This window comes from Vespula pensylvanica, chromosome 23 (genome assembly GCF_014466175.1).
Source record: "Vespula pensylvanica isolate Volc-1 chromosome 23, ASM1446617v1, whole genome shotgun sequence".
Classification (NCBI taxonomy): Eukaryota; Metazoa; Arthropoda; class Insecta; order Hymenoptera; family Vespidae; genus Vespula; species Vespula pensylvanica.
Window position 1 is genome coordinate 3,402,626 of NC_057707.1, and position 27,089 is coordinate 3,429,714.

Below are 27,089 nucleotides of genomic sequence, written 5' to 3' on the forward strand. Positions count from 1 at the left end.
TCTCTCTCTCTCTCTCTCTCTCTCTCTCTCTCTCTCTCTCTCTCTCTCTCTCTCTCTCTCTCTCTCTCCCTCTCGGTCTCGCTCGTATTCCCCTCTCTTTCCGTCGCTCAACTCGAGGTCGACGATAACCGGGACGCCATCGTTGCGAGCTTTTCTCTTCTCGCGGATGTCATTAGCGTTTAGAACGAGAGTAAGCATGATATAAATCCTCTCGTCCTAGTTTCAATTAGTCCAACTAATTGCCAACGACCAGAGGTTTCGCGTTACAAAAGCCGACCTGACGAGTGGCCAAGAATTCAAAGATGTCGACGAGCATCGTTTTTCTGCTCGAACGTCTCTCCTTATCGTTCGTCTCTCTCTTTCTCTCGTACGAACGCACACTATTTCTCGCTCTTTTAGTAACAACACTTCGAACGATTCGAACACAAGGATCGGACTGTTTTCTCGAGTTCTTTGTCTATTTCTAGAAAACTTCAACGTTATACGAGTAAATGCAACAACAATGGACGAACAACGCGACGATAAAAGGGAGAGAGCGAGAGAGAGGGAGAACGATGCTCGTAGAATTAATGTAAAATGGTCTAATTGTCGTCAATTTCGTAGCATCCATGTAAGTTAATATAAACACCGACGTCTATCGCTTTCATAGTCGCAGTATATACTCGATATTACGTTCGAGACGTCGTCGATCTCGCACTTTTCTTGTCATCGCAGTGATATATTTTCGTCCAACATATATTTCGTTCCATTTAGATTAAATCGATCATAGTGAGAATAATTCATTTTAAAGATATCTGACAAATACGCCGGTCAACGTTCGAACTTTCTAGTTTTATATCGGATAAATTGCATTTTCAAGTCGATCGTCGAATCGAACGAATCTTTTTTCCTTCTTCTTTTTTTTTTGTTTTTAATCGAGCAAAAATAATAAAAACGAGAGATCGATAGCTCCGCTCGAAAAGGAAAAAATATACTCTATAGGACTTTGAAGAACGTAAGCAAAACCAGTCGAAAGTAACGATCAACGATATTTTTAATGCACGAATGTATTCGGTAACGATCGATGGTTCGACGATCGCGTGACATGGAATATTTTTTTTCATTTCCGGCAAAATAGTCTCTTAGTCTCATTCCTCGTAATCGATGATCCTGACAACAGCAATTTATTTATCATCGCATGGCATGCACCGATCGCTTTCACGGCGATCACGTTGTTTCAAAAACATTTCAGATATTTAGCACGTATTATTTGTTCGTTATATTTATGATTTAATCGTTATACGAAAGAAATTGACACGCACATTGACGTATCAATACGATTTTTAAGAAAGATTAAAAATCCTTAAAATTGTGATTTAACCCGAATGTCGAAATATACATTTACACGAGAAAAAATCGTTATATTTATATGCCAGTATATATTATATATATATACATTTATCTTATCTAGAAAAAAAAACACTAGATTACTTTATTCGAGCATTAAAGCATCGACAATAAGGGAATAGCGTATATCCGTTAGGGTGATGAAACAACTAGACGAGGTCAGTTAGGATCGAAAGATCGGACGCGATGCAAGCCGTATAAAAGAGGGATAGAGAGAGAGAGAGAGAGAGAGGCAGAGAAAAAACGTACAGTCGCTATAAAATTCCTTCAAAATTTTCGTAAAATAACAATCGATATAAATATTGGAAAATAAAATAGACATACGTTCGTCGCTCGAATCGTTTCGTCCGCTGAATACTTTCATTTGTTACTTTTTATCTTTTTAACGCAATTAATTGATTCGACGGACTATTATAACGGGTTAAAGTGTAATAAGTTCGAACGTTGTCCGGTAATGCGAACGCGAGCAACCATCTAACTTACAATTAGTATAACCGCATAGCGAATAGAGAGAGAGAGCGAGCTTGAATTCAAAGCCGACAAAGTCGGATCGGACGATGCAATAGCCGAACGAATTCGTGCGATTTCACCAAGGTATCCGGTGTATATGGTACTGTTAGTGCTCACGTATTTGTGCCAAACGCGACGGTAAAGAGGATAAAGAGGATTGCCGAGTACGATCGAATAAAGAGGAGAAAAGCAACCGCATCGCAATGGGAAAGGTAGAGCATACTATAAGAGAAATATTTGCAGTTTTGCTTTCAATTCGTTTAATGTTTATTCTTTGATGCGTTACTGGTTAAAAGTCATTCGGGAATGTCATTATTTATTATTTTTAACGAATAGAAAATATATTGAATCGCGTATGAAACGAAAATATTGCAAAGAGAAGAATGACGACTGTTGATCGCTTATAAAAATATGCATACTGACAATTTCTGATATTATTTGCTAGAAAAGTATATTAAAATATCGTTCCTTACAGGGAGATCTCTTTTTAAACGATCACCAAAATTTTTTTCTCTTTGCGATTTCTTTCAACGAACGTTTTACTTTTACTTTTTTTCTCTTTTTTAATTTTTAACGACAAAGGCCACGAAGCATAGAGCTTTTTCTAGTGAAGTTTTTCGGCATTTTTAAAATGACTTCTTTTATCGTTTTATCCGATATGACATAATTCTCAACGTAGACGTAGCGTATATTTTCGATATTTCGAATTCAGGTATCTATCCTTGTTGAAAATAATTAACTACTTATTTACCCTACGATAATTAATATTCAACAAAATACGTTTTAAGCACAGATCTCTCGCCGACTTAATTCGAATTCGTTCGCAAACGTAGTAATAAATTACATCGAGTGTGTTTGCGAATCCTTCAAAGAGAAAGGAGAGAACGAAGGGAGAAAAAACAAATAAAAAAGAAGGAAGAAAAAATAAAAAAGAAAAAGAGAAAAATCAAGAAAACAAAAAAAGCATTATTAACGAGTTTCGATAACGTTGACGCCTTGTTACGTTCGAAAGATCTATAGAAAATGGAAAATACATATGTATTTACTCGCGTGCATTATAAGTTCTTTGTAATCTCGTTTGGAAAATAACAGAAATTCCACTGCTCGGTGGTAACTTTTAGCGAGGATGCAACGACGATTGAGATAGAAATAAAGAGAGAGAGAGAGAGTGAGTGAGAAAGAGAGAAACGCGTGGGACATTTTCAAAACGATAACAAAAGAGCGCTCGTCCAAATGAAAAAGAAAAGAGAAAGAAATATATATATATATATATATATATATATATATAAATGAAAAGAGAGAAAAAGATGGAAAATCGTCAGTGGTTGCTGAAAAGCACAGGGAGCGCGATGTTTTCGAAAGTTATTTTCTACTGGGAGTGGAACGAGAGCGGGTTACGAGGGTGGATGATGAAGCCGGCAGAAGAGGGTAGAAGCACATTCTACGAAGTGGATTATGAGTAACAAGTTAATAACTTTGTCCTGCGAAAAAGCATCATAATACGTATTACTCAGTAAGCGTAACTGCACGAGCTGTTTTTAATTAAAAGAGAGAGCAGAGAAAAACGCAAAGACAACTCATTATATTGACCGAACATCGAAGATTTTCTTTGTTCTCGAAATTCCCTTCCATCCTTCCGCATATAAACTTGACAAAAATTGTAAAGAAAAAAAACTGTTCACTTTTACTAATCGATTTCCGTTCGTTCGTAAAAAAAAAAAAAATAAAAAATAAAATAAAATAAAATGAAAGCAATTGCTTTTCTAATTTTGATCAATCGATTGTCAAACATTTGTCTATCTATACCTATACGTATGTATACATATAAATTTGTTTTCCTTTTTCTTTTTTTCAATATGTTCGATCGAGCTCTGTTTCGTTTTTATCTTTTTATTTCTTTTTTTCAGTTTCTCTTTTATTCTTCCTTAATTGCATTTTTATTTGACAGGGTATGCTGTCGGTATGCGGTGTAAAGCAGCAGGTGGTTCTGCTATTCTTGATCGAAATCATCTTGATCGTACTAATCGGGACGCTGACGACTTACGGACCTGAGGCTAACGCTAATCTTCTGAAAAATCACGCGGGTTAGTGCTCCGAACGCTCGTGCGTCACGCGCGATGCTTATCTTTTATTACGTAAGATCACGCTTGAATGAAAAAGAAAGAAAGAGAGAGATAAGGATTACGAAGAAATCCGCCGTACGAAAGAGATAAAAAAATAATGATAATAACGATAACAAAATCGTGCAATTTTTTAAATTTCTATTGTAGCTATTTTCATTCCAATTTAAGACACAGAGCACTTTTCGGTTCGTATTTACAATTAGTAAAGAAGAACGACTTCATCGTGGTCGATAAAAAAAAAACAAAAAAACCAACAATAACCATATTTGATTTTCCTTAGTTTACTTAATAAAGTTCGCGAGCATCTTACAGGATTTTTATTCGAGGCACTCATCGTAATTACGTCCGTCCATTTCGATATTTATTTTACTCTATCGGATTTCAAAAAATTTCGATCTCTTCGTCCTCCCATGTTTACTTTACTATAAATCCGACTTCGTTTTATATATTTATTATCATCATTTATCTCTTATAAATCAATTATTAAATTATAATAAATAATGAAATAGATAAAATTAATTGACTTTCTTTATTAAAACTATATTTTCAATTCCACGCTTGTAAATAAAAATATAAGAATTATCACGTATAAATAAAAATTAAAGCATCGTAACAGACCCTATCTTCTTTAAATCTATATCATACATATTCCGTATTTGTATATAAAAATTACAAATATCATCGTAGATCATTTTTTGTCGAACGAGTAAAGTCATTAAGAAACCATTTTCCGCACGAAGCGTTGCCCTCCGGTAAAACGGAAATACGTTTACGAAACGATGCGGCGTGTTCTTCGTAGCCTTTGCTCTAACCTAAGCTGTTAAATAGTTAAGGATACATAGTCACGATTAGGAGTAGAGAAGAGTAGAAGAAGAGAAGAGAAAAGAAGAGAAGAGAAGAGAAGAGAAGAGAAGAGAGGAGAATAGTCAGATAAAAGTAGACCAGATATACCTGTAGGGCAACTAATACATTCTCAAACGTTAACACAGAAACGGATGTACTGTACTCGTTTCAGATTCTCCTTCTTGTGTAATCCGAAATAAGTGAATATTAAATTTTCAGAAGACGATGGGAACAACGAAAATGACAAGAAGCCGCAGAGCGATCCATTACGTATTTATCCGAGTGAGTAAATCAAATTACTTAATTTCGCATTTATAGTCGTCTCTTGAGAAATAAATAAGAGCAGGTTGCTTCGCAGACGATTTTTTAATTTATTTATTAAAGAATTTTTTTTATATGTAACTTTTTTCTTTTTTCGTCAAATAAAGCGACGACAGACGTACAGAAAAAAAACGGAAGGAGCCTTGCGAATAAGGACATAAAATATGCTATTAATACGACATTGAAAACGATCGTAGCTATTTTTCTTTTCAAAATGATATATAATATACTCTTAAATTAAAAAAGAGTTGCCATATTTAATCAACTCGCGTACGTAAAATATTATAAAAATATTATATACTTATTGAAAATTATTATGCATCTATTAGAATATTAATGCACCTGTACTATTTAAGTATATCAATTGTAAGAACGTACGTTATCACGGATTTAGCTTATCACATATAGGTCACGTAACACATGACCTTATCATTGGAGGCTTCTATCGCATATACGTAACAACGATAATATCCGTCACTTTATAACTATATGAATAATTACGTTCCATATGAAACTATTAGATAACGAAGAAAAGAAAAAAAAGGATAAAGAGGAAAGTTTTATAGAAAATTATTTTGTTTCCTTTTCTTTTTTTTTAGAATAAAAGAAAACTCAAACGTATAAACTGCAATAATGGATCACTAAAATATATACCATTCTTCTGATTACGAGACTTATAATTTATTAATATATTTATACGTATATATAATTATTATTATTATTAAATACCAAATATTAATTAATTTTGCAACTCTTTCCTAAACATTCTATATTCCGTATAAGAAAAAATCCTGGTAAAACAGATAACCAATAACGTCACTAAATCGACAACACACTCAAGAGTTTTATTGCTTACAACCGATTAATAATTTTTTAATTATAAATCAAAGTCTCGAGTGTCACAATATTTAAAAATTTTTACTAATTAATCTTTAGAAAGGATAAGACGTTATACGATAACTCACGAATAAAATTTGCACGCAAATAGTAAATAATTAATTCTTCTTGATCTTAGATATTTACGATTTAATATCTTGGTTTTAATTTCAACCACATAGAAATAGAAAAAAAAATAGGGACCGAGAGAGAGAGAGAGAGAGAGAGAGAGAGAGAGAGAGAGAGAGAGAGAGAGAGAGAGAGGAGGCGAGCGATATATGAGCGATAAGTAGAAAGAGAAAAACTAACAGATAAGTGATAAGTAAGGAAAGAAAGAGAGAGAGAGAGATAATTGATCGATCGATCGATCGATCGATAACTTTTATTAGTTTTTTATCGATGAAAAAGAGAGAAAGAGAGTGATTGATAAATCATAAATAGAAAAAAGGGTTAAGAGAGAGAAAGAGCGATAGATAAGTCATAGGTACAAAGAAAGAGAAAAATCGACATATAAGTAATAGGTAGAAAGAAAAGGAGAGAAAACGATAGATAAGTCATAGGTACAAAGAAAAAGAAGGTGAGAGAAATAGAACGATAGATAAGTCATAGATAGAAAGAAAGAGAGAAAGAGGCGACGTATAAATGATAGGTAGAGAGAAAAAAAAGAGAAAGAGAGAAAGAGAGAGAAAGCGATAGACTAAGAGAGTAATAGATAGAAAGAAAGAGACAGAGAGAGGGAGGAGAAAGAGCGATAGACAAGTGATACGAAAAAAGAGGGAGAGAGGACGATGTATAAGTAATAGATAGAGAGCTAAAGAAAGAGAGAGGGAGAGAGTGATGGATAAGTCATAGATAAGGAGAAAGAAAAAGAAAGATAAATAAATATAAAGAAAGACGGAGAATGCTGATTAACGAAAACGTAACGATTAACGAAATCGTCGAAAAGCTATGGATGAAAGGATATACACGATCGACATGGAGGATAAACGGCTTGCCATCTGTTTCTCTCTCTCTCTCTCTCTCTCTCTCTTTGCATCCGTTAAATGCAATTTATCTTTCGCGCGTCACAGTGCAAAATTTAATTAACGCTTTATCGAGCGAAAACGACACGTCGTTCGAAGGTACGTTTACCTTGTTGGTTCGTGCAAATTTCAACATTAGTGTATTAATGACGCGACTAATATATCGATGACTACCACCCCTCCTCTCTCACTGTTTCTTCTCTCTCCCTCTCTCACATACATACGTACATATATACGTGTGTACGCGCACATCCACACACCCGCGCACATAGATACGTACATACGTGTAGATTCCACAGAAATATCAAAAGCAGGTAGTCGTATTAGACTCGCACGAAAGCGCATAAAGTGTGAAACTATACGAGAGAACTGGTATCGTTGCTTGAAAGTGCCAAGATTTAAACGACACGCTCGCGCTCCTTCGCTCTTACCTCTCTTATGAATATGTAACATTCGTTAATTGTTACACGCATTATTTAATCAGATCCCCCAAGAAGGAGACGATTATTTGAAATTTTATGATATTATTTATACGCCATTTGGTCGAGTGCCTGCGTAAACTCTTTTAATTACGTTACGAAATAAAAACTTGGCCCGTTTGTACGATAACCATTTAAAAGCTCCCATCGATCGATTTTTTCTTTTTCTTTTTTTTACTTTTCTATTCTTCCTTTTTTCTTTTTTCCGCTTTCTTTGCATGGGATCATCCGTGAAGTGGCTGCTTTCGAATTTTGATGAAACTTTATAAATTCATACAGAAGATTGTAATAAGAGACAAGTGGTTCTTTTTTTTTGTTTAGCTTTGGTACTCCGGTCGTAAGGAAAACCAAAGCTCGTAAACCGATGAAAATAGAAAGAGAGAGAGAGAGAGAGAGAGAGAGAGAGAGTAATGAATTACAAGGTTATTTGATTCGTATTTTATGAACCAACGCGATCGCAGAAGAAAAGTTTTGTCAAAAATCGTCGTTTTTGGGGAACAACGTTTTCTCGCAAAATATACAAATTCTTTTACTTTTTTTTCGTAAAAACTAGTTTTACGATTAATTTGATTTTAAATCCGACGTATAAAATACGAACGTATATATATGTTCCATACTTAAAAGTATAATTTATGAATGACTTGTTAATGATCGATAAGTTCGATTCGACTAAACTATTAAGAGAATAATTATCGCGCGGCTCCTCGGACGTGAAATAAAAAAAAAAGAATCTCGTCACAGTCAACGATATTACCTTGATTTTTCTTCTTAATTTCTTCTTTTTTCGAGAGAATCTCACGGTAATTGAGTTAGACGCATCGAATACATCCATCGTGGATAGTTGCGAATACCGCGAAAGGTACAATTTGCATTCGCTGCTAGGTGTATGTCATAAATCACGTAGGTGATGCCCCGTTTAATCGCCATTCCGAAGCGCTTGCTTGTACTACGAGACCTCGACAGGATGTATTATTTACAAACCCATGAAAAAAAATTTCTCTCTCTCTATCTCTCTCTTATATAAACATATATACTCATTCTATGGTTCTTGTTTTCTCTTTCTTTCTCACGCGCAACGTGCAACATACTTGCTCTCTCTTTCTCTCTTTCCCTCTCTCTCACACACTCACGCACATTTTCTCTCTTATTTTCCACCCACACACACGCGCGCGCGCGCGTACATTTTGTCTCTCGCTTACCCTCGCACCCATTCCTTCTCTCTCTCTCTCTCTCTCTTTCTTTCTATATCTCTTGAGCTTCCCACGGTTCCTTTTCTCTCTCATATTTCGTCTACTTCGTGAATACTAGAGTTTCGAGTTTCCCAAAAAGAAAAGAAAAATAGAAAGCAAAAAGAAAGAGAAAATATAGAAAAAAAAATAAACAAAGAAAATTCCATCCGCATTACCGTAGTTTGTTTTCGCTCGAAAAAGATGCAAAAGAGTTGCGTTGTACCGACGTAAGCCGAACGAAATCCATAGAGATTCGTAATTTCCACTCGAAGCTTCGGGTTTGTGAGAGCATCAAAAACGCATCGAAAAACGAGTTTTCGATAGTAATCCGAAAATAATTTGAATAATTTATATATTATACGTATTTTGCGCGTTTTACACAGAGAATTTCTCTAGAGTTTCAAAGATTACGTGGATAATTCAACTTGAAACATTTTTATAATAAATAAGGTAACTTTTCCAAAGTACATTCGTAAATTATTATTTTAATGTATTATTAACAACGCTCTTATATCCGTTAATTTTCCACAAAAGAGAGTTCCGTACAACGTTTAAAAAAGTTACCTCGTCCCTCGTTTCGTTCATTTTTTAACTTATCGTTAAAATAATTTAATACGAAATTTTAGCCGCTATTGTAAAGGTAATCTATATTAATTACTGTTTACAGATAACAAATAATACGCAGTTAATATTACAATAATATTACGGACGATAAATTAAAAATTTTAATTATTTTTTCATATTTTACAAGTAAAGATCGGCGTGGATTATTTCACCTCGTTAATCCGTAACTTTCATGTCATAACACCGTTGTTATAGAATGTTAAAAATTTTAAAAATTTTTATGGAGCGATCCGAAAGGTCGATCAAACGATAATACGAATAAATGTTCGAAATTCAGGATGTGATTTCGTAAAATAATTCGTAAAGTAAAGAAAGGAGAAAAAAGATAATTGAACCGAATCTTTAAAAGAGAGAGAGAGAGAGAGAGAGAGAGAGAGAGAGAGAGAAAGAGTGCATTCTCTTAAACAACGAGTTGAAACGGAAACGAAAAGAGAGCGAGTAAGAGAGAGAGAAGAAATGTAAAGATTTAGGAGTCTCATACGTCTAAGACATAACAGCCCGTTCTTGTATCAAGGATAAAATGAAATAAGTCGTGTGTAGAGACGGCGGTAAAGCCACGCGTTCTCGTTACAGGAGAAGACTATCTGCAGTATGAGCGACTCTCGTGGAAATTAACGTACGGCGTATCCGAGTACGACGGTCTAACACGAGCCACGTAGTTACCGGTCTTACACCTACGAGCTAAATGCAAACACACTGTCGTAAGAGAGCAAAAGGGTTCGAGGGAGGGGGTGTAGCGTAAGAGGAACGAGGGAGAAACGACGACAGTCTTCCTGGCACAATTGGTACATTACTGCACATGGTATTATCCGCTGGTACGAACACGCGAACTTTCCGGATAAGAGAGAGAGAGAGAGAAATTCCTTTAAGCGACATATCCAGTCAGGATACATAAAACGATGAAATTACATGGCTCTACCGTTTTACCCTTATATCTCCATCTCTTCTCCCCCCCCCCCTCTCTCTCTCTCTCTTTCTGTTTCTTGTCTCGAGTCGAAGTTGTTTCGATAATATCGACAATATTTAAATTAAAATTATGGGTGACGATAATAATGATAATGTTATTAGCGTAATTGTATGGAGGAACATAAGAAATTATTAATCGGTTATTATTGTTATTACTTAAATCGATTGAAATTGTATAAAATTCTGTTCCGAGGAGAATAATTAGCATGGATTTAAAGCGACAGCACGACGCGAACGCGTGGACAAAATCAAGCGAGTTTAATCGTATCAGATTTCGCTGTGAGAGACTCGCGTATTCGCGATGACTATTTTAACTGAAGCTAACCCGATTTAGTTCTATTATTCGCTAATACAGCGTAGCGAACGTAGACGATGAAAAATACGTTAGAAACGAAAAAAACAAAAAGAACGCTTTTCCGACTCGACGAAAAAAAGTAAAATCCGATAAGCAAAAGATTTGCGTCGGCGCTATTGATCGATAGATCGACACGATGAAAATTTATTTACGAAAAAGCGAGAAGTTTGTCGTTACTCGTTTTTGATCCAAGAGGATGAAAAACGTACCTAAAGTTTTATTTATTTTTTTATTCGCGTTGAGCTTTTTTTTTACTCTTAGAAATCGATATTAAAAAAACTTTATTAAAAAAGAACATACGAATTGTCGAGCAAGAAGATGGGCATATTTTCCAAGGTCTTTTTGGATTAAAAAGGAGTAACGAACAAAATGGCATCGTTTTTTAAAATTACTCGGAAGAAAATTCTCTGCATATCCACGGTGTTTCATAATTTTTTGAATTTCCTGCTTGAGAATCTTTCCTGGTAAATATGTAAGAGAAAAAGGAAGTGGGAGGGGGAAGACGAAACGTACGAAAGAAAATAAAGAAAAAAAAATTGCAGAAATTTCAAATTCTAGGTCAGCCGCCTACCTGTCGGGCATTAGAATACGTGTATATTGTACGTTGAAAAGATCGTCTTTTCTATCGAGCGGCGATACATTCTGATCGATATATATATATATATATGTATATATATACATATATATTACACGAATTCGGTCGTTTCGAAGAATGTCATATCGATCGTAACGCGGATATCGGGAGATTCTCGTCGGGCGAAGCGCAAAGGATTCGTTTAGAGATCATCGGGTAATAGCGTTCAAGTCGAGATACATGAACCGGAAAAGAGATACGCGTTCGCGTGAACAACAAGATTATCGGATAATAAGAAACTATGGTATATGCGACTATATTTTTATCCAAGGAAGTCGTCGCTTATTATTTCGCTCTGTTCGATAGGGTATGATATTGTTTATCGATTAAAAAGAAAAAAACATATATATATATATTCACATATCGTTTTTGTCTAATTTGGAATAATTTTCTTTCTTCGTGCATTTATATCCGACAAAAGAGCCTTTACATACCGAATTAATCTGTAATCGGAATAGTAAATATCTCGATAACCTTCCTTGGTATCCCATCGCGTAAAATCGAATTCGTCTTTTTACAACTTTTATAACTTCTCGACAATAAAAGTATACTCACCCGTATAAGGAAAGAGAATCATCGATGAAATCTTGAAATCTGGAAGAATAAAGACCTTGAGAAATAAATCCAAAGACGACGATTAAAATATCACATAAATGCACGAATAAAATTAACGAAACGCGTTTCGAATAAGTAACCCAAATGTACGCCTTGTACGTAAAACAAAAAAGTATTCGATGCATGAAAATGCACTTAGATAAGAAAAAATATAGTAAAAAGGAACTAATAACTATCAAACGACGAAGACGCGACGTCGATCTTTCTCGAGGATGAGAATAATGAATGTATCCTCTGAAGTGAGCTTGAAATAACCGATGCGCACGGTTAGGTTATTTCGCGTGTGACGAGAGAGAGAGAGAGAGAGAGAGAGAGAGAGAGAAGCAACTTCCAAGGCTCCGTCGCTTCGGGAATTAAAATGTTACGTAAGCGAAGTTGCAGCTTTATCAGAAGTCCCATTGCAGTAACAAAGGAGTTTACGAATTTATTACCAGAGAAAAAGTATGAACTCGGGAGACCCTTCTTTCTCGATTTTATTATGATATAATACACGTCGAGATACGTACACCTGTGGTCATTAAATGACGTTAGCGAAGCGTATGTGTGTATCATACATGGATACCTACGTACCTACATAAATATTTAGCTTCTACGCGTGACCAAGTTTCTTTATCAGTCATACGTTATCATTACCCTACGGTAACAGTGGTTATATCGTGTGACAGTAACGTTCGTGTTTAGCGAACGTATACGGTGAGTCAATTATTTCGATATTTTTTCTCCTTCCTATGATTATTTTGTGAATAATGAAAATGTATGAAGTACGCGTCAACGCGTTGAGCGTGATTTGTGATTCTTGGTAAACAAATACACACGCACGTACGTATATGTTGATTTCATTATTATTTTCACGGTACGTTTCACTATTAAATCCGGATATCGTTTGTTCTTTTATTTTTATTAGTATTCGCGTGGATAGGTTTTTCAAAATACGCGGGGAAAGAATGTACGCGTTAGAGCGTAAGCTGTCAGTCTTTTGTTTTCTGTATACTGTGACCGTAACGGCACATGCCGTGGGTTCGTTTATCGAAGGAAAACGTTCTTTTTTTTTTTTATATGCAATAAAATAAACCGGTGTCGTTACGTTTTATTCGCCGATCTAACAGGTTATGTGTTCAGAATTCGCTTAAAGAGGAGGAAGAAAACAATATATGTACGTACGTACATATGTATATATATACACATATACATATACAGAAAAGTACACGTGCCTTAAGTAAGGTTAGAAATCTTTGTTTATACACATGCGACGATACGGATAAACGTATCAAAATATTATGAACTCCGTTTGCATTGAGATGTTGTCAGAGGACAATTACGATATTTGGAAAAGACAAATGGAGGCGTTATTGATAAAAAACGAGAGGTGGGAATATGTCAGTGGTAAAAAGAGAAAACCCGAAATCGATACATCCTCTAAAGCTGCTCAAGAGGAATGGTCAACCGGCGACCAAAAGGCCAAAGCAGATTTAATTCTGTCCATTAGCCCGTCGGTGCTCGAGCATATTGGAGGATGCGAGACGGCAAGAGACGTATGGTTAAAGTTAGAATCCATCGATACGTCTAAAAGACCAATGAGGAGAACTTCTCTGTTGAAACAATTGACGTTGCATCGCATGAAAGATGACGACGATATTAGAGATTACATGTCAAAATTCTTCGACACGGTAAGCAAGTTGGAAGCAATGAACGTAGGTATAAATAAGGATTTGCTAGCGATCATGCTCCTATATAGTCTTCCTGAAAGTTATGAGAATATTAAATGCGCCATTGAATTGAGCGACGAGCTTCCTAATCTAGATACTCTCAAGATGAAGATACTGGAAGAGAGCGACGCCCGTACGCAAGGAAATAAGTCTAAGGTTCATGGGACGACGCCTGCGAGACGTGCTCAGTGGAAGCCCAAAAAACAAAAGGCGGATAGAGACGAAAAGGACTCGCACGAGCAAAATAAATTTAATGTCAAGTGCTGTCGTTGTCGTAAGATGGGTCATAGAGTATCGGAATGCGGTACAAAGGCAGACAAAGACAAAAATGAAGAAGACAAGTCAATTAATATCTTGGATTCCTTCGTATAGATGGAAAAAAAGAACCGAATAATGATTTCGAAAGTCTTTACTAAAAAAGAGAACGCTTTAGGAAAATTATGAAACCACGAAGTAAAAGGATGAGCCTAGCTAGCTTGGCATCTACCAGAATCGAATGAAAAGGAATTGTTGGAATCTTAGCAATCAATCTTGACAATCAATATAACCATAGATCGGTTGAATTTAAAGATATTCTACTTGTCCTAGATTTAAGAGTAAATTTGATCTCGGTGTCCAAAATTATGGATCAAGGCTATGAGGCAAGGTTTAGACAAAGAAAACGTAGATGCCAAAAATGCTGTGTCTCTATAGTACTTGGAAGTGCAGCTACGATCGGTTTCGAGATTCGAAAGAATTAAAATCAGGTGATTTTTTTTAAAAATAATTCTTTTGTTATTTTTCTTTACATTTTCAATATAAAATAAACTAATTTGTTCGTATATAAGAAAAGGAAAAGAACGCCAGATCCCTTTCAATCGAAAATATATAGCCAATTTATCCATAAAACTTACGTGCCATTTATTTTATATGCATGAGTAAGTATCTATTCTTTTTTGCGAATTAGAAACTCAAAAGTATCTATTACAATGTTGAGGTCAGAACTATAATAAAATATAAACAAAGCTCGATAATTAAATTCTTCGATATCATAAATGAAACTACGTTGTAGCTTTTTAAATAGAAATAAGATAATCGGACATTCTTTTTATGTTTTTGCGGATAATTATGATAATTATTATAATCGTTATATAATTATAATAATAACCTTATTGGATAAATATATATGTATATATATGTGTGTGTATGTATATGCGCATACTACATCATATACGTATATATGTTTCCTGGGGACCCTTTGCTAACCCCACCACCAACCCTCTAAAACAAACCCCTCGTTCTCCTTGGTTATCCTTTTTCCGAAAATTTGCCTTGCAAATCGCTCAAGAATCTAATCTCCGCTCTGAAAAACCTCCTGTTTAACTACCATCTAAAATAAGCTATATATAAGTCTCAACATATTAATTACCGAGTTATTCGTTGTATTTACAAATGAACTCGTACTACGTCTTGATTATTGCTAATGGGACGTGATATTGATAAGTAAGCATTTATTTCTCTTAAATATTATACAAAAATAAAAAATTGCGCCGACGGATCTAATAATCGATATATATCACACGTATATATTAGATTACATTTTTGTCAAAATGATCTATATATATATGTATATATATATAAACAAATTTTTCTTTCACGGTTAATCGTGCGTTACGTTGTTCGTTGTAATAACTTTGATAGGTATAAGAAAGGAAAAGATTACATCTCGGAGAATTGGGGTTGGCGCTTGGAGGTTGAGGTGAAGGTGAGGGTGAGGGTGGCAAGTTCAGTGAGATCTTGCCTCCGGGTACCACTAACTGTATAATATCGAGACGCAATACAGTACGGATCGGAGAGTAGTAGTGGCTCTCGAGGATGACGAGTACATGAGCTGTCTACCCCAATGCGATCTTCTTTATCGAGGGCTTCCTCCTCTGTGCTTTTTTCGGGCTACGTTCGATTACACCCTCGAGGTGTACCTACGCTACTGCTAACAGGCAGAACAGCTTTGCTCCTCATCTAAATGGAAAACCGAGTTCTTTGCCGATCACGTACATATACGCGAAAGTATCTCTCTCTCTTTATTTCTCCCTCTTTTTATATATATATATGTGTGTGTGTGTGTGTGTATGTATATATGTATGTATATGTATCCCTCTCTTCTTCATTTTCTTTTTAGGCACGACCGCAGGGAGTTTCCTTATGCAATCACCATCGTGAAAAGCGTTGGTCTTGATATTAACATTTGATAGAAATAGAATTTTTCAATTTTCTTTGAAGTTCTTTACGAATCACCATGATAGGTTTATTTAATGTGTTTCGTGTTTGTACGTTTGCGTACGTGTTTTCTTCTGTTTGTGCGATTGCATAAAGTTTTTATTTTTTTTTTTCTCTTGAATACATTTTTTTAATAAATTTTTAAATAATTTTTTCTGTAAATAACATTTTTACATTAAAAGTCAGTAAAACGAAGTGAACTGATTGCAACGAAACGTTAGAAATAACTTTTATACAACGTGAAAATGTTTCACTGCAAATTTCAATCGGATTAAGCCGATTATTTTCAAAATAACGTCAATTTGATTACGAATACTTTTTATCTTAAAAATCAACAAATCGGCCGTATTGATTTCATCGAAACTTTAAAAATAACATTTGCGAAACGCGAAGATGTATCATATCGAGTTTCAAACAAATAGACCAATTATTTTTGAAATGGTGTCAATTATAAAAAAACAAAAAAGAGAAAGAAAAAAGGAAAAACGAAAGAAATTCAATCGAAATTTCGTTCGAACATTTCCTTCAAATATCAAACAAATCATTTTGATAGTCTGAACAAATATTCTCGATCGTAATATTAAAATGTTACGTGAAATATTTCGCGTACACGCATCCACACTTTGCGTCTAACGCATTAAATCGAGTTATTATGGATGTAAAGAGAAAAGAAAGGATGAAATACGATGACGGAACAACTCTGTAAAAAGGATCTCCCATATTTTAAGGGCGAAAGAGAGAGAGTGATAGAATCACAGGGGCTTCCAAAGCAGACTTGTCTAAAGGACTTTTCCTTCGTTCCTCCACTTTCTTCGACCTTATTCATCCTTCTAACGTTTTACCTTCCCATCGAAGCTCCGTTGTCGTCCGTTCGTCCGTCCGTCCGTTCGGTCGTTCTTTCTTCTATCCAAGGGTAAAGGATCCAAAGGGGAGGTAAAACTTTCTGAAAGATAACGAGAGACGTGTGTGTAATATTCCGAGAAACTAGCGTGTACCTTTATAACGAACCGAATAGACAAGAACGAGGATAAGGACGACGACAAGGAGTAAGGTTAGAAAGAGGAAGAAGAACGAGGACGAAGACGAGGACGGGGACGAGCATAAGGACGAGAATGAGGACGAGAACGAGGAGGGTAAGCAAGAGGGCTTAACTTTACGGTCGAGTCGGATAAAGTACGTATATTAACGTCACGAGACCATACCAGAAAGCCCTTTGTGAATACACGTCGCATTGTGTTACGGAAAATCGTATTATTACGTTGAGACGCTCGTTTCGTCGTACAATTGTCTTTTTTGTTTGTATAAAAAAGACGATGGAAAAAAATAGAATACGTATGGAACGTTCGAGCTTAGACGCGAAAATTTTTAATCGACTGATCGAGAGATCGTAGAACGGAGATTACGGCGTGCAAGATACTTCTTTTTCTTCTTCTTTTTTTTTTTTTTTTCTTTTTTGTTAAAATAGCCGATATTGGAAAGGTCGGAGAAATGGGAAAGAGGGAAACTTTTGTACATGATATGTTAATTATTATATATACCTGTATATTATAACAATAATATATCAATGTACGATATATAAATATCTAATTTTTAATCTTGGATAAAAGGATAAATTAGTAAATTAAGACGCACGAAGTTTCGTTAAAATTTTTTTCAACATTTCCGACAGCTTCGTAGCGAAGAAACGAAAAAATGCTTAAACTCTAAAAACTATTTAACCTCTTTAAATTAAAAACCTTTGGCTAAACAAAAAGTTTGTGGATACGTATCGAAAAAAAATTTCAAATATTTATTTTTGATCGTAGTGCGAGACTTACGACGTTCTTGCTTCTTCCAAGCTTTTTCTTCTTCTTTTTTTCTTTCTTTTTTTCGTGTGTGTGTTTCAGTAATAATCGGATCATGACAAAGCGAACGCCGTGTATGTCCGAAGCTTAAAAATATTTGAGAGCTTTTAGTTCTCTTTCCTGTTAACTCACTTTATATAAGGAAACTCGTAAAATTACATTTTTTTTATTTATTAAAATCGAACGAAACGAAGGTTATCATTTACCGAATAAAAAATTTCAATATATTTTTTATGCAAACTTCAATCAGCTGCGAGATATTTTTATGGATATTTATGAATGGACACCCCGTATATATTATTGATTTTATTTAGTTCATCGATTACTTTTTTTTTTATACTGAGATTAAAATCGGACAAAACCGAGACGCACGTTGATACAATAAAATCCCATTAATACCTACAGATATGTGAGTAGATACATAAAGGAATATTTAATATGGCTGCTCATTGTTGATATAAATGCGGAACGAAAATGTCCGAGTAGATAATCATTTGAAATCTATGCTCATCGTATTAAATGATATCGCTGTCGCGCAAAGCAAACCGTACATATACAAACCTACATATCATATGTGTGTGGGTGTGTGCACGCGCGCTCGTGTACATAACTATGTATGCATCGCGTTCGTAAACCGCACATTCGCATTCCCATAATTTTTCCTACACTCCGAAATTTTACGTACTCGTAAAATTCGAAAAGCTCGTTGCTTACGCGTAGTGCCAACTAAATAGTTCGTACATACATATATGCATACGAACATACATACGTATTTTCGGTATGATACATACAGGGTGGACCAAAATGTTCTGAGATGATTTAAAATTCGTTTAAAATCATTACTGCGTTGAAATAAGGCGACTTTTTGTCCTGATTTTTTTTTTTTTTTTTTTTTTGTCACAATCGAAAATAGTGAAAGTATTTTGAGATGTTAATGATTATTGGTTCACCCTGTATATACGTCTATACATATGCGTACGTGTATGTACGTACATCTCGAAACGAACGGAAATGACCGTAAACAGAAAAAAGTAAAGAAATAAAAATAAAAACTGGAGAGAAAGCAACAGCAAAATTTAATATAGTTAAAACTCGCGGCATACTGCCTTGGTTATTGCGAACAAGTAACACATTTATTACATATACCTATATGTACTCTAACGTAGCTGATAACTTTGCATACGAGGTACGTAGTAATATGATTTGAGAGAATTTTGTTTTATAATTTTTTTTATTTTTTTTATTTCTCTCTGCTTATTCTTTTTATATCCCTTGATCAAGAACCACCGTTGCATTCGCATTTCGCGAATTTTGTCGAAAGTTGGTATTGCACTTTTTTTTTCGTTCGTATAAATTTTTAATAATGTTTTTTACGGAACGTTTCGGGACGTTTTGCGATTGGTCGAAGCAAGGTATATCGTAAAACGAGATAGATACTCGACACATTTTACGAAATCACTGAGTTATCTTTGTTCATGTTTTCGTCGTTTTGATCTAATTAATTCGACGATTTTTATGCGTCTGTCAACACCGTTCGTTTGCTTCGAATGAAATCTGTTCGTAGATTCAATCGATTATTAAATAAAGATGATTAATTACGTGCAAAAACTTAAGATAACGAGTCATCTCGTGTTTATATTAAAAAAAAAAAAAAAATAAAAGTCAATAGCGGAAAGTCGGAGCGGAGTTGAGAAAAAGAAAAAAATATACGATAGCGACCACTGCAATGAATATTCCCGAATCAAGCGATAAACCGCAAACATTGTTCTACTTCCTTCTTCTAACCGAGCAACGTAATTGCTGCGATCAATTAACACGCGATTAACAACATTCCGGTGTCGAGCGAAATGGCGGGCTCGTTAACCGCACGCGAGCCACGTGCGTGTGTCCCTTACAAATATGGTTTTTTCTCTTTCTGCTACTTTTTCCTTTCTTCTCCTTCTTTACGTTCGATTAAAACGACTGCAGTGTATCAAGACGTCCACGTGATGATCTGGATCGGCTTTGGATTCCTGATGACTTTCCTTAAAAGATACGGTCAAAGCGCTATCGGATTGACGTTCCTGATCGCTGCTGTCCTTGTCCAAGTTGCTTTGATCTGCGAAGCCGTCCTACATTTCCAGAGAAACAACAAGGCTTACCTATCTTCGGCCAGGTTGGTGAGATTCCATAATTGTATATTATTTTTCTCTTTTCTATTGTGTGGATTTTTATTACTCGCGTCCGTGATTCTTTTCTCAATTTCCAGTTTTTAGATAGACGGAGGAGTTAATTGCGATTACCTTTATTTTATTTCGAAATGCTCGAGCATTTTCAGATAGAAAATTCATTAAAAATTAAATATTCGAAGATAACTTTTTTCAAAGATAACCAAGAATATTATTCGAAATTTTTTTCTGAAAAATTCATGAATAATTCTAATTGGATCAGACTTTCGATTTTAAAATGGACGTATTATTAAAAGTTTGAAAAAATTCCTGAAAAAAATTGCGTATATTGTACGATTGAAAAAAAAATTAAAACTGTGCGACGATATCAAAAAGAATTCCGAAAATAACACTGAATATTTTATAAAAATTTTACATGGTAGATCCACGAGTAATTATAATCATATTCGACTTTCGGTCTCGAAAGAAAAGTTATTCTCTCTATTAAAACTCATGGAAAAAACGCACACGAAGTTAAAAGAATTAAAACTTTGGAGAAATATTTAAAATAAGGTGACGGATCGAAAAATATCCTTTCAATTTTTTCATACCGTGCTAATTATTAATCCGAATGGATTATTAGTATCTAGAAGGAAGAAAAGAAAAAAAAGAGTGAAAGCAAGAAAAAGCAAAAATCGAAAGGAAAAAACTGCTTTATTGAAAATCATATCGTTTATTGTCATTACTCGTCAAAAATCCGTTTAATAAAGAAACTCGAGAGATTTTCATCGATATCTCGAACTCGATGCTCCGCGCAACCACGGTCGACGATTCGACGTTTGTTAAAACGTTATTCATTTCTCTATACGTTCGACTCCAATACCAAAGCGAGAGGGAGAGAAACGAACGAGTGAAAATATAAGAGAGAAATAATTTTTGCCTGTACGATTCGCATGTTAATATCTACACGTTCGTTTTTGATCAATGTTCTACACATATATATATACGTGCCCATCTATTTTCTATATAAATACATACGTACATACATGCATTGCATGCATTTGTGCGTATCTTAACCATGGAAAATGTAGTTTGACGTTGTGAATAGTACTGATCTCGAATGTCCGCTTCTATGAATTCAGACTAGGAAAAAAATTAATAAATTTCACCGACGAATTACAATATTTTCAATTTTTTAGCTCTCTCTCTCTCTCCCTCTCTCTCTATCCAATTAATACGTGGGAATATTGACTCGTTCTACAAAGAAATGAAAAAAGAAAAGAAAAGGAAATGTCAGAATTTTCAATATTTTATGTTTCAACGGAAAGAACGCTATATGACATTGATATAAGTAACTGTATAGTACTGAATCGACCGATAAATAATATTGAAATTTATAATATTTGATGTACAAGTAAATATTGTTATAATAACGATATAGTATCGCGTCGGTCGATAAGTTAAGTCAGAATTTGCAATATTCTGTATATATCAATTTTAAATACGTTGTACATATATTATTTTCTAAATTTGAACAACGCCCACTCTTTGCATTATTAGGGTAAATAAACGAACAACATGACGTCGGTAAATGTAGTATTAAATTGGCTAATAACAAAACAAAATGAATACGTTCGACCACTCGAATCGAACTCGTATTTGGACTTTTTGAAGAATTTCTCTGTCCTTTTTTTTTCTTATTTCTTTATGAGTAAAGTAAGGAACGAATAAACTCGGAGGAATAGTTTTGGAAGACGAATACCAAAGAAAATGTTATTCGTCCATGAACATATATCCACTGTTTTCAATGGCTTAGACGTAGCTCGAAGGAAAAGGATAAAACGAAACGAGAGAAAGAGAGAGAGAGAGAGAGAGAGAGAGACAAGGTGAGTATAAGGTGAGACGAACTCGAAGAATGTTTTGGAAAGTGGCTACCGAGGGATATGGTTCAGAGACTAGGCGAAGAGATTGCACCGTAAAATAGGGAAAGAATGAAACAACGAGCAGTGGCATTGAAAATAAAACTTTTACGAGGAAACACCAAGAAGAAGAGAACACCATGCCAGTTCTTCTTTCTTTTCTATATCTTCTCTTGTTCTCCCATAAACGCATAAAATAAGACGCGAACGTGTTACGCGAAACAAAGTTAAACGATACTACTAAAAAATTGTGGGATACCAGTAAAGTTTCCCTTTAAGACGCAAGAGATTAGAGAGAAAATAATGAAAGAAAAAAGAAAATATTTTTATTATTCGTAATACAAGAGAGACAAACAATTCGAAGCTAAAATCAAAGGAAAATAAATATCTGTCAAGTAGATACGTATGTATTACGAGTCTTACGGGTCATTAAATCGGATCAGAACAATTTCAAGAATTTCATTAAATGTAGTCTTACGATTTCTTTCCAAATGACTTTTATAAAACTTTATCAAAAAGTTTCTATCTTCGTAGAAGTTATAAAATCGTTCATAAAAGAGTCCTACGTTATAAAAAGAATTCAAAAGATATAAGCTACGTGTCATTCGTCGTTTGAAAAGAACATTATGAATACTCGATCTCTCTCTCTCTCTCTCTCTCTCTCTCATTCTCTACCTCTCGTTTCTCTGCAAAGGTAAAGAAGAATGAATTTAATAACGCGTGCTATATCCACCGATTTACAAATCGTACAATTTCTAGTCTGCTCAGTGCCGACGTTGCAGTGGCAGCTCCATTGATATCCATGGGTGCTCTTCTCGGTAAAACGACTTATATGCAACTCGTATTTATGGGTATCATCGAACTGATCGTCTACACCGTCAATAAGTACATCGGTGAGCATCATCTTATGGTAAGTTTATTCATTGTTTCATTCGTTGGTTAAGAAGGGTTTCGATTTATATAGGCGGTATATCTTTGTCGTAGCAGGTTTTATCTGGTTTTGCTCGGAACGGAGATCGGGTTTAATTTAAGTTCGGATCAGAATCGAACCTGGGTTGCGTCTGACAGAACGATACTTCGCATCGGGTCGTGAAGAATTATTCCAATGATCTTCAAGTTCCACGTAATTTTCATTGAAACGATCGATGCAATTTTTGACGAGAAAACATATAACAATGGTTAATACGCGATAGACGTTGTCCGTTAATTGCAGAGTACGGGCCAAAAGCTGCTAAGCGATCTTAAAAATCAATTATACCTTCGCAAGAACTTTCAGGATACCGATCGATAAATATCGTGTCATATTTTTGACAGATAAATTCTAACGTACGAATCTCGTCGAATCGAGTTACCATCTGCATGCGTTAGTTCTAAAAAGGCAAAATTCGTTCTCCTTCTCTTAAGACGATATTTCGTCGATACTCGAGATATTGAAAAGTATGGGAGGAAAAAGTTAGCCTCGTATTTCCGGGTCGGGTCAGTTCTGGTTCTCGTTCGCTCGCAGTACCGTGCCCGGCTGTCCGTGAAAATCGATCTACCAGACATATAGATAATCGACTACGAACCGTCGACCCTTGTCTTTCTCTTATTCTCGAGCGTAACGGAATGATAAGTTTCCTCGAATTTCATAGGCCGTCGATGCCGGTGACAGCATGTACGTTCATGCATTTGGTGCTTATTTCGGATTGGCCGTCAGTTTCATATTTGGAATGAAGGAGAAACCGAAGGAACATCGTCTCGAGGGATCGTCCTATCAATCGGACATATTCGCAATGATAGGTACGTTCTCGCGATTATTCATAAAATTCGATTTTGCTTTTCGTCACGGTAACATTCGCGTTCCACGTTACGATCATCGACGACGACGACGACGACGACGACGATCGGTAAACTTAACGATCGAAGCGGAATCATTAATTTAATTGGGTTGACCGATAAACAACGTTATTATTTACAGCGTTAACGCGGTGTCCCTTACTTAAATATAAAATACTCTGAAAATTCCAATATCACTTATCGGTCGATCGAATAAACGTTTGCGAGAGGGTCCGCAAATCGTTCGAATCGTACTATACGTATTTATTTTCAGTTCGCGCATTTTCGATATCAGCAATGTCATCGAATTTTACGGTATTATTCATCGCACGTTATCCGTCGAGAGATTTCGAGCTCATTTTAACGTGCGACGGAACGAAGGAGCGAGAATTTCGTCACGTTCACAGGTTACATAGAGGACAAATTTTTAGGTTTTCGTCGAGACAAAAAAGAAAGTGTGCTTTTCCTCGATGCATAACTCGTAGCATTTTTTTCTATCTCGAAGCGTTCGAGAGATACGACCTGTTCCATTATATACCCTCTATGTAATTCGGGATCGATATAAATTTAATTTAGAAATAAAATGTAAAGTCGATATCATCCGGAACGATAGAGTTACGCTATACGACTCGCAACGTCGGAGAATCGCTTTCGTATCCTTCGTTACGTTCGAAAGAAACGGGAAGAAAATTCGGGTGCGCGAGTGGAAGAGACGATATCGAGAGCCATTCTTGTTATAGCTTTGAAATCCGGTGAATGAAGGAGAGAACTTTTCGAGATGTAGTTCGCGAAACGTTTAAATGTCTCGAATACAGACCGCGCCAGAGATTTTTCTTGTCAGATTCTCGGAATTGCGGCAGCGTTTAGCAACGGTTGGAATAATAATGTCGTGAATACGAAGGATCGAAATAATTTTTTACGCCGAAAGAAACGACGGCGTATGGTCAACCCTCGAACGTGTATTTTTCCGTATGGAAAAACTTGGTCGATAAGCGGCGATATCGGTTTAGAAAATTAGTATGCGATCGATCCGTTGGCGTCTAAAAAAAAACAGACATTATAGTAAACGTAAATAAATGGAAATTTCTTTCGATCGAAGGTACGGTCTTTCTCTGGCTGTTTTGGCCATCGTTCAACGGCGCGGCACTCGAAGGGGATGACCAACAGAGAGCCATAATAAACACTCTCCTTTCGATCTCGGGAAGCTGCGTGATCGCCTTCGCCACGTCCGCTCTAATTTCAAAGGACAACAAATTCAACATGGTCCACGTACAAAACTCTACGCTTGCTGGTGGCGTTGCCATCGGCACAGCCGCAGGTATTTACACGCTACCTCGTTCCCCCTATCTACCTTAATTGGCCGTAATTACACGGCTAATCGCGATACCTTCGAGCCAATCCAATCGCATAAACAACGCGTTTGGAAATAAATTTCGACAAAAACAAAAGAAAAAGAAAAAGAAAAAGAAAAAGAAAAAGAGAGAAAAACGTAGTTCTGCAACGTTCTTCCATCTTCTGCCCGTAACAGGTATGATGTGCGAACCGATAGGAGCTTTGATCGTTGGTTCTTTGGCTGGTTTGCTCAGCGTCCTTGGATACACATATCTCACGGTATTTGATATTTATCTTTTAATTAACGAGACTAGAGAGGATATACGAGCTCGCAATTAACGGGCGCCCAGAGTTACACGCTGTTTTCCTTCGTTTGACCGAAATTCGATGCAAATGTAATACGGGCGAACGCGCAATCGTTCGAACGTAATGTTCGTTAAATACGAAATGGTTGTACGATCGAGAGCTTTGATTTTTCTTTTTTCCTTCGCTTTTCAAGCGAAAAGAAATAAAAATCGTTTTTCGTCGAACGAATCCATCCGTCCTTCCTTCGTTACTTCTTGCTCCTCTTGGAGCATCGGCTTTTGCGGTCCAGGGGTAAGAACCGATCCCAGTTGCCCTCGCAAACGGTCCGTGTAGAGGGCTCGTAAATCGTATAGAAAATCCTTGGGAAGATCGGTGTCGCGGGAGAGCTCTCGCGAAACGTGAAACACAGCCCTACGATAAATCGGTAATACGCGTGCCTGTGTAAACGCTCGGAAATATTCGAGTTTAGAATAAGTAAGTAATAGTTTTGTATACGTTTTTGCAGCCATTTATACAGAAACGACTACGTATACACGATACTTGCGGGGTTCACAATTTGCACGGAATGCCAGGAGTGCTCGCAGGAATTTTCGGTGCTATCATGGCCGCACTGGCCACGCAAAATTCTTACAATTATTCCCTTTACGAGGTACGTAATTCTCTCAAACCATACCTTACCTTTTACATTCTCCTTTATTTTTCTTAAAAGGGTATCTTCAAACCGAATCTTATCTTAGCGAATTTCTTTTCCTTTTTTTATCCTACTCTTTAATGCGCTACGTTATATCGCATTATATTATTATTATTATCGCTCCAAGTTGTATCACGCGTAACGTCGAGCTTTAATTTTGTTTTCATTGCAACAAACCTCCGTACAGATTTTCCCAGCCCGAGCACCCAGCTTCGAAAAGTTAAGCCCCGAGATGCGAAATGATTACGGTATTTTACCTGGTCGTAATAGAACGGCGATAGAACAAGCGAGTTATCAAATACTTGCGTTGGCCGTTACTTTGCTAATGGCCACAGTCTCTGGCTTAATAACGGGTAAGTAGATACGAACACGCGTCAACGCTTTCGTACGATGATGTTACAATTTTACGACGTACAAGAGGTATACGTTAAAATATCGGTATCGGTACGGAACGAACGAAAGAGAACGTTAATGTCTCTGCGTTATGGAAAGACGAGAAACTTTTTCTTTCTCGTCGATCCGTGACTCTTGCGAGTAGTTTCGGTCTAAAAAAAAAAAAAAAATCGAATCTTTCGTAAAAATGTTGCGAAAATATTCGTAGTCGCGCCTGATACTATTTCGCGCGCACATACGCTAGATATTAACGAGAAACCGTTAAAAGCTCCAAATGTTTTTAAAGATGTCTTAAATAATTTCAAAGATAATCGCACTGTGCGTCGTCGTAGAAACGTAGCGCGAAAAATTTCGTTGTAGACGGCGTCGTACGCCTACCGCGAAATTCAAATGTAAGAGAAGCACGCATGCGTCGTCGTTCAACGCGTCCTAATAATATTTGAAATTCTCTTATTTATAAACCAATCCGATGTTGTTTTAGGATTAGTTATGCGTACGTCCGTCTGTGGATCCATCGCCGAAGAAGAAAAATTCGACGATGCCGTTCATTGGGAATTGGAGGAAGAAGAAGAAGAAGAAGAAGACGATTCGCATAAAGTTTCAAAGATTAAAGAAAGAAATAATCGAGTAGGCGATCAATTACCGATGGGTAACATTTGAGAGCAAAATTTTCTTCGAATAAAATCATTTCTTAGAA

General features: G+C 35.9%; 1 protein-coding gene and 1 long non-coding RNA gene across 10 annotated transcripts in view; one reads left to right on the forward strand and one right to left on the reverse strand.

Annotated features, from left to right (window-relative positions):
• The window catches only part of LOC122636750, a 219,447-nt gene extending 207,356 nt beyond the window's left edge, over positions 1-12,091 (reverse strand). The window contains exons 1-2 of one of the 2 annotated variants that reach the window (XR_006329023.1): positions 12,041-12,091; positions 11,924-11,962 (exon numbers count right to left, since the gene is read on the reverse strand). This is a non-coding gene — a long non-coding RNA (uncharacterized LOC122636750). Of the gene's footprint in view, positions 1-11,923 lie in introns of both variants that reach the window. The other variant, XR_006329021.1, reaches the window with a different exon arrangement.
• The window catches only part of LOC122636746 (ammonium transporter Rh type A), a 27,610-nt gene extending 521 nt beyond the window's left edge, over positions 1-27,089 (forward strand). For 2 of the 8 annotated variants that reach the window (XM_043828313.1, XM_043828312.1), the window contains 11 exons: positions 1,889-2,108; positions 3,845-3,980; positions 5,082-5,144; positions 19,758-19,944; positions 22,615-22,765; positions 23,487-23,634; positions 24,770-24,988; positions 25,199-25,281; positions 25,814-25,957; positions 26,187-26,352; positions 26,874-27,089. In XM_043828313.1, coding sequence (XP_043684248.1) covers positions 2,100-2,108; positions 3,845-3,980; positions 5,082-5,144; positions 19,758-19,944; positions 22,615-22,765; positions 23,487-23,634; positions 24,770-24,988; positions 25,199-25,281; positions 25,814-25,957; positions 26,187-26,352; positions 26,874-27,052 — 1,485 coding nt within the window. In that variant the 5' untranslated portion in view covers positions 1,889-2,099 and the 3' untranslated portion in view covers positions 27,053-27,089. Of the gene's footprint in view, positions 1-215; positions 769-1,875; positions 2,109-3,185; positions 3,410-3,844; positions 3,981-5,081; positions 5,145-19,757; positions 19,945-22,614; positions 22,766-23,486; positions 23,635-24,769; positions 24,989-25,198; positions 25,282-25,813; positions 25,958-26,186; positions 26,353-26,873 lie in introns of those variants that run through there. The other 6 variants (XM_043828315.1, XM_043828314.1, XM_043828311.1 and 3 more) reach the window with 5 other exon arrangements.